The sequence below is a fragment of the Garra rufa genome, chromosome 19 (genome assembly GCF_049309525.1).
Source record: "Garra rufa chromosome 19, GarRuf1.0, whole genome shotgun sequence".
In the NCBI taxonomy this organism is placed as follows: domain Eukaryota; kingdom Metazoa; phylum Chordata; class Actinopteri; order Cypriniformes; family Cyprinidae; genus Garra; species Garra rufa.
This window is the reverse complement of record NC_133379.1, coordinates 36,258,499-36,271,114: the sequence shown is the minus strand read 5'-3', so window position 1 is coordinate 36,271,114 and position 12,616 is coordinate 36,258,499. Positions and strand designations below refer to the sequence as shown.

The window sequence follows — 12,616 nt, the reverse complement described above, 5'->3', positions numbered from 1 at the left end:
ATGCAGTGGTAGACATGCCTGTTGCTTTTGGCACAGATCTTAAAGGTCTCCAGACGCTGCCACTGTGTGTGTGTTCACGTCATTGGATGGTTTGGTTTCTGTGGTTGGTTTTTTCGACTCTTGAGAATGGCCAGACGCTGCCTGCAAGTGTGTGTGTGTGTGTGTGTGAACACCATCACACGTGTGAGCGTCTGCATGCAGCAATTGCGGTCTCGAGTTCGCCCAGATATCCAGTCGCTCTTGTGGAGCGTTTTCATGCTGCTTCATTAAAATGGTTTTGCGATCTCTCCCACAGCGAGCCCATGTTCTAATGCGGATCACATGCGGCCTGTTTCCCGTGTCTTGGGCTGATGAGGTCATAAGCAGCTGCGATGATGTCATTTTTAAACAAACCTAATAAGTACAAGACCTCAAGCTTTAAAACATCGGTTAGACCGGATAGAGTGTGCTTGTGTGGGTGAAGCTAACACAAACTGTCAAAAACATGTCTGGGTCATATTTAACTCCAACATCAGTCGAAATTCTAAAAAGGCTGTCAAGATATTTAACATTGTGTCTAAATTTTTTATGATAATTTACAGAATTACACAAAAACTCTCATGAAAAAGCCAGCATGCTAATCCAAAAAATCATTAATTAAAACATAAAATCATTCATTTTCCTTATGCATCATATGTAAACTAAATTTATATTAATATATTATATATTAAATTATAAATTTATAAACTAAAGTAATATTATTAATATTATAAATAGTAATAATTCTAATATAAATTAATATTATAATTTTATTATAATATTATAAATAAATAATTCTAATGGTAATATTATTTATAAACATTTTTATGTATTATTTTATTATTATTTGGCATAATTACAATATATTTATTAATATATACTATTATATATGATTTAATATTAATCATGTATGTATGTATGTGTGTATAATACATTTATAGGTATTAATAACTGTATATGTGGGTGTAATATATAGATGCTTTATTATTTTTACATAATTATAATATTATTTTTAATATATATATATATATATATATATATATATATATATAAAATATTATTTTATATTTATATGTGACCCTGGACCACAAAACCAGTCATAAGGTTAAATTTGAGTAAACTGAGATTTATACATCATATGAAAGCTCAATAAATAAGCTTTCTATTGATGTATGGTTTGTTGGGATAGGACAATATTTGGCCGAGATACATCTATTTGAAATCAGAAATCTGAGGATGCAAAAAAATCAAAAAGACTGAGAAAATCTCCTTTAAAGTTGTCCAAATTAGGTTCTTAACAATGCATATTACAAACCAAAAATTACATTTTGATATGTTTACAGTAGGAATTTTACAAAAAATCTTCATGGAACATGAACTTTACTTAATTTCTAATTGATTTTTGTCATAAAAGAAAAATCAAAAATTTTGACCCATGCATTGTATTTTTTACTATTGCTACAAATATACCCCAGCAACTTAAGACTGGTTTTGTGGTCCAGGGTCACATATATATATTATAATTAAATTATAAAATGATAAATTATATTATATCAACAAATATTATAATTTAAATATTTATAGTATGATATATTTATTGTTTTATATTTATATCATTTTATAATTATAATATTAATTGAGTATATATACCTTAAATAATATAATCATAATAAATTAATTAATTATATACCTTTTTTATTGTAATATGACATGTTTTATGAGATTCATCCGATGTGTGTGTGCAGTAAGTGCACATGTGTGTGAACATGTTGCATGTGTGTCGAATTGAAATATGGCAGAACAGAAAGAGGATTCGAGATGTTTTCGAGTCCTGAAGGGAACGTGTTGTACTCTGGGCTCCCTACCAGAAAAAAGTCTGGGATCGTTCCTCCATTTTTACTCATTTCCAGCAGTGCCGTCTGTCGCCCCCTTCTGTCGGCTGCAGCCACTTGATGCTAATTTTCGAAAAAGTTGTGTTGTTTTAAAACAATTAAAACGTGTTTCTGTGTGTGTGTACAGTGTTTTGGCTGCACACGTCACCACAGGCAGCTGCTGAAACAGTTAGTTCGGACTCCAGAGAGAGATGTGGGGAGCTTTTGGCGAAAAAGATGCTCGTATTTCAAAGTTGCTGACAAAGCAATGTCTATTATTCTCTCTCTCCCTCTCTCTGTCCCACATTAATGTGATTCATTTCTTTCAGACACACTGAAATCCCAGAATAGATCCGTCGTCTCTGTTCACCTCTGTTTCTGCCTGTTCTTCTCCTCTCACGCTATGCAAACAGGAAGGTTGTATGTTCAAATCTAGAGTAATGCGGAAAGTCCAAGGGATCGTTTTACAGACCTGTTTCATTCTGGTTTCAAATATTCATATTTGCAGATGACGGAGAAATGAGTATTACAGAAGGCGGCCAGTTCAGTTTATACTATTGTTCGATTATGAGCAGAGGAAGACGACTGTGATTAATTAAGGGGTTAATGACTAAATATTGTCTCAAAGTTTTATTTTAAGGTTAGGGCTCATCTGAATGTGTTTGATGGTGTGAAATGATTATTTAAAGCAACAGATGTCTTGTAATTTGCTTCGGGATAAGAGTGTGATGAAATTACATCACTGTGATTATATTTAGTTTACATTAAGAACAGTAGATTTGTCTTTGTGTGTGTATTGGGCCGGTTTGAAAGGTTTGTGGATTTAGCAGACTCTGGATTTTGGATGTGACTCTGGTGTCACGTCCAAACACATGTTTACACTGGCAAACAATCCAGAGAGAAATGACTACCGTCAGTGTTTCTACAGTAAAGCCTTAGGAAAATGTCACGAGTGACAAAGAGAGCAAAAACAGGGAATAAAACCAGGGATGCTACTTACACAGTTTTTTTAAAAGAAGTCTCTTCTGGTTTATAGGGGTGCATTTATTTGATTAAACATATGGTAAAAAATATAAAATTGTGAAATATTATTGCAATTTCAAATAGCTGAATATGTTTTAAAATAGAATTTATTCCTGTGATGCAAAGCTGAATTTCCAGCATTGTTACTCCAGTCTTTAGTGTCACTCGATCCTTCAGAAATCATTCTAAGATGCTGATTTTCTGCTCAGAAACATTCATTTTCAGGCTTTTTTGATAATCAGAGTGTTCAAAAGAACAACATTTATTTGAAATAGACGTCTGCAACTTAATAAATGTCTTTTAGTGCATATGAACAGCATGCTAATAATAGGCTTGTTTGTCATACAAATATAATTTGTAGTGCTGTCAAATGATTAATCGTGATTAATCGCATCCAAAATAAGTTTTTGTTGTTTACACACAAATTTATATGTGTGTATACTGTGCATATTTATTAAACACACACACATGCATGTTTATATTTGAGAAAATATGTTAGTAAATCTGTTATTTTTTATTAAATGAAAAAATTAATTTTTACTTCACAGAGTGTAACATTTAACGCTCCACTTTGCATTCGTTTATTAAAAAATAATATTTTTTTTCTGAGATTTCTGATGTTATGTTATAAAGCTACTAAAGTGCAGATAATTGTTGTAAAAGAACAGCATTTATCTGAATAAACAAGCTTTCCATTGATGTATGGTTTGTTAGCATAGGACAATATTTGACCGAGATACAACTATTTGAAAATCTAAAATCTGAGGGTGCAAAAAAAATTCTAATATTGAGAAAATCGCCTTTATAGTTGTCCGAATGAACTTCTTAGCAATGCATATTACTAATCAAAAATTAAGTTTTGATATATTTACGGTAGTAAATTTACAAAATATCTTCATGGAACATGATCTTTACTTAATATCCTAAAGATTTTTGTCATAAAAGAAAAATCGACAATATTGGCTTTGCTACTTACGATTGGTTTTGTGGTCCAGGTTCACACATTTTTTTAGTAACTACTTTATAGATGCCTTTACTATTATTACTTTTGATCAATTTAGTGCATACTTGCTAAACAAAGCAAAACTTGAAACGTGTTACTCTGGAACAAGTTTGTCTAAGAGAAAAAGAAGAAGTACCCATACTTCTCTGTGTTATGCAATGCATCCTTTAGAGCTCTGTGTTCAGCTGTTTGCTCACCTCCAGAAGTGTTTTGTTTTGTGGGTCGTGTTCTGCAGCTCTTGTGTTTGCTGTGCTGATTCTGTCTGGTCGCTCTCACAGCCAAATCTCCACACAGCCTGGAGAGCCTTCTGCACGGCTGTCTGTCTCTTTCTGTCTCTCTCTCTTAGTGTCGTGTTTTCCCATGCTGATTTAAACCTCCTCCATTAGATAATGTGTGTGTGTGTGTGTGTGTGCACTAGTCTCTTCATGTTTAACTCTAAACTCGTGTCAGTTCCAGACATTCATCTTCCTGAGTTCACACTCACTTTGCCCACATTTTCTCCGCCTGCTTGTACATGTTTTCTCGGATCGCTGTGGGAAAAATGTGTATTTGTGCGTGTATAACATGGAAGGGTCGCCGATTATACTGATATATGAATCTGACTGGTATAATAAATCATAGTTTCCTGCACATTTACAAACGGGACGAAACAAAAACTATTTTTGTAATGATGATGCAACGTCAGCTTTTGAATAAATTACACTTATTCATTCATGATAAGTGGAACAACTTTTAACCTTCAAAACAAACTAAAATTGTAAACATATCAGTTGAAGATTACTGAATATGACTTAATAATTGCTGTTATAAACACAAACTAACAACAAGAATTAACAGTAAACACGGCCATGTATCATGGGAAATCAAATGCCTCAACCGATGCAACAATATTGCCATGTTTTTTAAATGATCTGATTAAAGTAACATTTATTATAATCAAACCCCTTTGTTAATGTTTATCTGCAACTACAAGTTGTCATATAAACATCCAGTCTGATTAAAACCAATAACTTGTGAGTTTGTGATTTTTTTTTAACTGATTCGTAAGATATACAAAATATATATTTACAGAAAAAAATATATAGTAAATTTAAAAATATAACAGATTATACATATACATAATATTTCTAACTTCGATTTGACTGATTCATATGAGCCATTTCATTGAATCAAATAACTAGTCATGATTTTTTATTTAATTAAAATAACAGTTATTGTACTGAAAAAGCCTTTTTGCTAATGTTTATGTTCAACTACACGTGTCACATAAACATCCAGAGTGATTTACACTGATAACTTCTGAGTTTTGAAATCTTTTTGAGTGATTCTTAAGAGTCATTTGTTCGTGAATCAGATTACAGCACTCATAATTGAAAGGATTGCATGAGTGTGTGTCTCTGTGTGCAGCTGATGCCACAATATTGTAATGCTTTTTAATATTTCGTTAGGATAATGGTTATCATGATAGTAATAAAGCTTGTTTGTAGTGAACGATTAATCACGATTAATCGCATCTAAAATAAAAGTTTTCTTTACATGATATATGTGACCCTGGACCACAAAACTAGTCGTAATGGTAATTTTTATTGGATAAACAAAGCTGGATAAATAAGCTTTCCATTGATGTATGGTTTGTTAGGATAGGAAAATATTTAGCTGAGATACAACTATTTAAAAATCTAGAATCTAAATATTGAGAAAATCGCCTTTAAAGTTGTCCAAATGAACTTCTTAGCAATGCATATTGCTAATCAAAAAGTAAGTTTTGATATATTTATGGTAGGAAATGTACAATATATCCTAATATAACATGATCTTTACTTAATATCCTAATGATTTTTTGGCATAAATGAAAGATTGATCATTTTGACCCATGCAATGTATTTTGGACTATTTTATGGTCCAGTTTTCTTGTGTGTGTACATGCATGGATATATTTAAGAAACATATGTTAAGTTTATATATTAAGTATATTAATAAATAATATTAATAAAAATATACATGTAAATATTTTCAAAATATAAACTGTATGTGTGTGTATTTATATATACATATTAAAAAGTAGAAAAGTAGTACAAACAAAACAAAAACTTTTATTTTGGATGCGATTAATTGTTGCACAGCTCTACTTGTTTGTTAATGTTTATCTTGAACTATATGTTGTCATATGAACAACCAGACTGATTTACTCAAATGACTGAAAGGATTGTGTGTGTGTGTTTGTGTGCATGTCGAAATGAGAGAAAAATGCTCTCAAATTATAGTTATTATGGACAAGTGGATTATTGTTTTGCAAAGAGAGCGTATTGTGAAGTCAGTAAAACACGAAATTACCTTTTCAGATGGTAAGGGAATGTTTCTGTCTCGTAGTGTGTCTGTGTGTGTGTGTGTAAGTGTACAGGTGCTGGTCATTGTGCCCTAATTCAATTGGACAGTTTTGGCATCCACTTTGGTTCTGACTCAACTCTCTCCTCCCAGACTGTGACCCACTTTCACCGTGTCTATGTGTGTGTGTGTGTTTCCTGTCCTATTGCAACAGGTGTTTCATCCCTTTTCCATACTGTATTCATTATTTTTCCAAAAACCATGGTTATTGAATGAAAGTATACAGCTGTTTTGCAGAAAGCCCAGCCATGTCTCTGCTGTTTCAATGTGTGTTTGTATTTTGGATGAATTCGACATAATGCTGTTTTGAATTCCTATTTCCTAATTCACATGAAGGCTCAGCATGTCCTGTTTGTGTGAACATTGTAGATGTTTCTTACACTCTTAAAAAGGATGTGTTAAAAACAAAACAACAGCCTGTGTTGTTTCTTAACACACCATTTTGTGTTAGTTTTAACTCAACCAGTGTGTTATTCCAGCTAACACAGATTTGTGTTGATTTTTTCTACACACTATTGTGTTATAAATACACAATTTGTGTCAAGTATGTGTTATTTTTTTTTACCAAATTTTGTATGCAATAAAGACACTGCAAACTAATATATAGTTTAAACACAATTTATTAAACCTGCTACTAACAATTAGATAAAAACTTAAAAAGGTTAAAAAAGAGAGAGGTAAACAACAGTCATTTCAACATTTTAATTGTTCCTTGAGTGAAAAGTTGTTATTGGTTTATAAAGTTTGTACTTTAAATTTTAAAAAATTGTGGTATTTGACCACCTCTTAAGTATTATTTTTTATCAGCATACAAGTGGTAATGAGGGTCGTGAGATGAAGTCTCTCGTTCGTCTCCTGTCTCGTCAGTAACTGCCCAAGCGCTTCAGGAGTGTCTTCCATTCAAAGCTGCAAGAGTAAAATAAAGATACTTTTGTTATTTATAGGCTACACATAGCGAATAAAATAGAAAGAAATAAAATAGCGATAACGTTAGCTAAAAAGGCAAGAAAAGCTTAAGCATCAGAGATTATGTTAGCGTTAGGGCAATTTGCACAATACATGGCACCACGAATGTTCATTTTCAAAGAGAGACGCGACGAACGAATGCATTTCCTCATGTGAAGCACTACAACGTGTCAATGATTAATTAAAAGCGATTCTGTTCACAATTAATCTAACAAAAGAAACCATAAAGCTTGTTAAAATAAGCTCCCACCGTCGAGATGTGCAGCAGGCGCAGACGCAGCTCGCATGGCCATTCGTGAGGCAGTTTTCCGGCTACCATGTATGTGCCAAAGAAATTTGCTTGTCTCAGTTGAATAACGGCTCATGAAGTGAAGCTGATATTTAACACATATTGTGTTGGACACACTGTGTTGGATATTTTCTTTTTCGTTTTTAACACACATTTAACACAAAGTAACCCAAAATGTGCTAAAATAGACATAACACAAACAATGTGTTAAAAATTAACTTCCTTTTTGAGAGTGTAGTAATGCATTAGTATACAATTCATTTGTAGGGTTGGCAAACAAAGAACAGTTCTTATTCAGTTTTTCTGTTGATGGTTCTTGGACGTCTGGATTCCTCCAGACACTTACGAATCAGTCTGAGCAGTTACTGAAGTAATCTGACTCACTTACTTAACCGCTATATTAAATGAGAATTACTTCATTAGTGAACCTCATTCCTGCTGAATCTGTGTTGCATTAAAACAGCTTTAGAAGCATGTGTTTTCCAAGAATTGTATTCAGGTTTTTTTTTTCAGGTTTTTTTAGATAATCATTTGGCAACATACTTAAAAAAAATTATTTTAACATTTGTACATAGAGTAATACTAAATCACATTTCTTAGTAAACTGTTCACGCTTCACATTTATGTGACAAACAAAACTCTGAAACATTGTCAGTAGTGCTAGAGTTTCTGGTAGATTCTATGGCAAAAACGTGTTTTTTTTTCCACTTTAGCAGCACTTATATATACCAAACTTTAAAGTTTTATTCCTTTCTATATTTTGAAGGTTTTTACTGAAGGGTTTATTTATATATCATTTGATTGCTTGTATACAACATTTGTTTTATTCTTAAAAACACGTTGAAAATGTGTATCTTTAAAGGTTGTGAGTTTTTTCTCCACTTCAGCAGAACTTGCCTGCACCAAAATTTATAGTTTTATTCCTATTCATAGTCTGAAGGTATTTACTGAAGGATTTGTTCATATATCATTCACCTGATTTTATACAAACAACTTTATTACTAAAAACATGGTGAACATGCATAACTTTAAAAGCTGTAAGATTTTTACTGAAGGGTTTGTTCATATATCATTTGCATGGTTCTATGCTGGTCCACTTGTCTCTTACACGGCCTGTATCAAGTACAAAGAAATGTCAAGCATCCATATATTTCAGAAGTTCTAACAGCTGATTTCTTTGTTTTCAGGGTGACATCCAGCAGCTGATGATCGTATCGGACCATCGTGCTGCGTTTGACTACTGTGAGCACTACAGCCCTGACTGTGAGGTTTCTGCGCCCGAACAGCCCCAGAACCAAGACCCAAACACTGATGAATATGTAAGTTCATATACTATACTTCCTGTAAGATTCGTTCACTTTAGAGATAGAAGAGCATTGAGGACGTCCCAGAATCCTCTGAACGAAACCAAAACAGACAGCAGAGATGAGTTCCTTGTAGATAGTTCCTTTGCAAAATCACCTCCGTTGAAGTCAAGAACATCTTATCGAGTGCACTTTTAAACCTTAAATCAAAAATAAAACCATCAGCCAAGTGCTTAAAAAATAATCCCTTGCCATGGCAGTTTTCCTAACCGTTATGTTTTAATAGTGAACAGTTGTTCAGTGAATGGTAAATGGTAAGTGATTTATTATTAGTGCAAGTGCTGTTCCCATTTTCTTCCGCAAATGTAGAAATCTGGTTTTGGTGTTACAGTTGGCATATCTGTCAGCACAAAGCGCTCACTGTTTGACTATTTATACATTTATTTAACTCTCATTCAGTCTTTGGAATGAGAAACAAATGAAAATGAAGTAATAATACCTGCCCACACTTGAGTGTGTGTGTGTGTGTATGTTTGAGGCGTATTAATTCTTTATGGCTCTTTCCATCTCATCGGAAAAGACCCAGCTGCAGGCAGTCTGTTTAGAATTTATTTTTCCAACCGAACGTATGACCTCATCAGTCAGAGAAACGAAAGAGAGAGAGTGATAGAGGGAGGAGATGAGAGCGCTGAAGCGGGTCTCGGCCTGTAGAAAGTTTGGGATCAGTATTGCTGACATATTGTATTAGTAATGTAAAAAATGTAAAGAGGAGACATTTTTTTGTTGCAAAATAAAATGCTAAATCCGAGTCCGAAATCCAAAAAATCACATTTCACATTTATGTGACAAAATAAACGTTACAATTTTGCCAATAGTGCTTTTCTAATGCATTTATATATTATTATATTTAATTTCAGTTATTTCAGGCTGGGTTAACGTATTCAATAGAAAAAATGCAGAGACATTATTTTGTCAGAAAATAAAATGCACTAAATTCACATTCAAGGCTTTCTGGTAGAAATACCATACATTTAAATGTGTATTTTGTAAATATTTATAAGTATACTAACATGTAGATGAGCTCAAAGCTTACAGAAATGGACTAAAAATCACTAAAGTAATTTTTTTTTTTTTTTTTTTTTTTTTAATGGGGTCATTCGATTGCTCATATTTAGTCTTCGTCCATCTGTGTTCACTCAGATGCCAATATCCTCTGAGCGCTACGGAGAGAGGAAGAGAAGGCATTAAATAAAAGACTGAGAGATTTAGCATGTGAAACAGATGAGAAAATAGTTTAAGCTGAATAACACTGAGATGACCAACCGTTTTCAATTGATTCTCTATGGGAGCTGAACGAAATGCAGGCTTGAGGGAATTGAGAGATTGCCATGGGGCAAAACGAATGGTGAGAACGTAAAAAAGCAGAGAAATGTTGAATTTAATGCAAACGAGAGGTGAAAAATCACATTTCACATTTATGTGACAAATAAAACTCTGAAACATTGTCAGTAGTGCTAGAGTTTCTGGTAGATTCAATGTTTAAGGCAAGACATTACAGGCAAAAACAGTTTTTCAGGCACTGATGAATTTTGAGATTTTCCATAACATGTTTTTTTTTCAGACTAGTGAGAAGAAAACATCCAAAATACACTTTTCAGTGTTTATATTATCACACATTATGTATTTTTGTCTTTAGATTTTACTTAAATACATATGCGTACAATATACATATTAAAATTAAAAAATAAAAAATTCTCAAAACGTTTTTTCTCCACTTCAGCAGCACCTACATATACCAAACTTTACAGTTTTATTCCTTTCTATATTCTGAAGGTTTTTACTGAAGGGTTTGTTCATATATGATTTGCCTGCCTGTATACAACATTCATTTTATTCTTAAAAACATGTTGAAAATGTGTATCTTTAAAGGCTGTGAGTTTTTTCTCCACTTCAGCAGCACTTGCGTGCACCAAAATTTACAGTTTTATTACTATTTATAGCCTGAAGGTATTTACTGAAGGATTTGTTAATATATAATTTGCCTGACTTTATACAACACTTTATTCCTAAAGACATAGTAAAAATGCATATCTTTAAATGCTGTGAGTTTTTTCTCCACTTTAGCAGCACATACATACACCAAAATTTACAGTTTTAATCCTTACTATATTTTGAAGATTTTTACTGAAGGGTTTGTTCATATATCATTTGCATGGTTTCATACAACATTTTATTGCTGAAAACACAGTGAAAATAGTGAAAATTCTGCCTGTTGGAGGTATTTTCTGACTAATGGACCGATAAAAATAGACATCCAAAATCCCCACTGTAAAAACCTTTAACTCTAATATGTCAACAACATGAAAAAAGAATTCTGAACCTGATTTATGCAACTGAGCGCATACATTTTACCATATTTATTAGATAACACCTTGTGCACATTTAACGATGACACTTCGGAAAACTTGTAATACAAAAAGCATTTGAAATTCTTAATATTTTGTTATAAAATTCTTAGTATTTCGTTATATATTGCTATATTTAATTCCAGTATATTGATGCTGGGTTGACAAATGTGTGTTCAGTTGCATTCAGTTAAATGTGTATTTGATTGCATTTAAAAAAAATAAGCTTTTCCAGCTATAATCCCACATATATGCATGTATCCCAAGAATCAAACCCATGACCTTGCCGTTGCAAAAATCGAAAGATTAGAATAAAAAAGAATCGAAAATTAAAACACAGCTGTCAGTAATCTTCATAAAAGTAAGAAGCATTCTATTGGAAAGCTGTTGTGTCCAACATATGGTAAACATATCTCTGAGCTATGCCTGTAAAACAAAATGATATACATGTGGTGCGTTTTCAGCCATGCATGGACTTTTACATCTTTCAGGGCTTTGATGTCAGCATGTTGGCACCAAAACGACCCTCTGCTGACCTCACGTTCACCTTTTTCAGTTTTGTGTGTGTCAGGAGCTGTAAATCTCAGTGTGGGGTATTAGTAGAGGGCAATATAAAAGAAAACCCACTGCACCTTTGACCAGCCCTTCAAAAGGCGAGTCCGTCGTTTAGATATGAGCGAAACCTCTTTACAGATGAAAACATGATGAGTTATCCATTGCTAATGTGTGGGAATTAGGGAGAGAGAGGCAGAACGGTGAATCCGAGCGAGAGGTCGGCGAGCGGTTGGAATTCCTTGCGTTCTTCTCTTTCTCGCTAGATAAGAGAGAACATGGATTTCCGCTGGACTCAGTCGGAGGGAATCCCTCCTTTCCTTTGCTCTTTCTTCTCAGAGAATTACAGTTTATTAAATCAAGACAGCTGCATGAATTGGTTAATTAGCATGCCATAAATACAACTCATGAATGCGAATATGAAATCCTGTCTGAATGAACAAACAATAGTAAGTAAAATAAAATATTTAATAAATAAAATTTAAAATGTCCTACATATCATTTGTCCTTTAAAGTGTCAGTAAATATTTTGCTATATATATATATATATATATATATATATATATATATATATATATATATATATATATACATATATATATATATATATACATACATAATAATTTTAAGAAAAAAGCACAACCATATGTGATTATTTTATCTTAAAATTATTATGTATGTGTATATAGCAAAATATTTACTGGCACTTTAAAGGACAAATGATATGTAGAAGGCAGCATATGTTAACATAATTTATTTTACCTTAACAACCTTAACAAAAAAAAGAAAAAAGCACAACC

At 32.7% G+C, this 12,616-nt stretch overlaps 1 protein-coding gene across 1 annotated transcript in view; it reads left to right on the top strand.

Annotated features, from left to right (window-relative positions):
• Positions 1–12,616, top strand: part of LOC141292083 (uncharacterized) — a 107,366-nt gene that overhangs the window by 44,732 nt on the left and 50,018 nt on the right. The window contains exon 9 of the mRNA XM_073824045.1: positions 8,743–8,874. Within this exon, the coding sequence (XP_073680146.1) occupies positions 8,743–8,874 (132 nt within the window). The remainder of the gene's footprint in view (positions 1–8,742; positions 8,875–12,616) is intronic.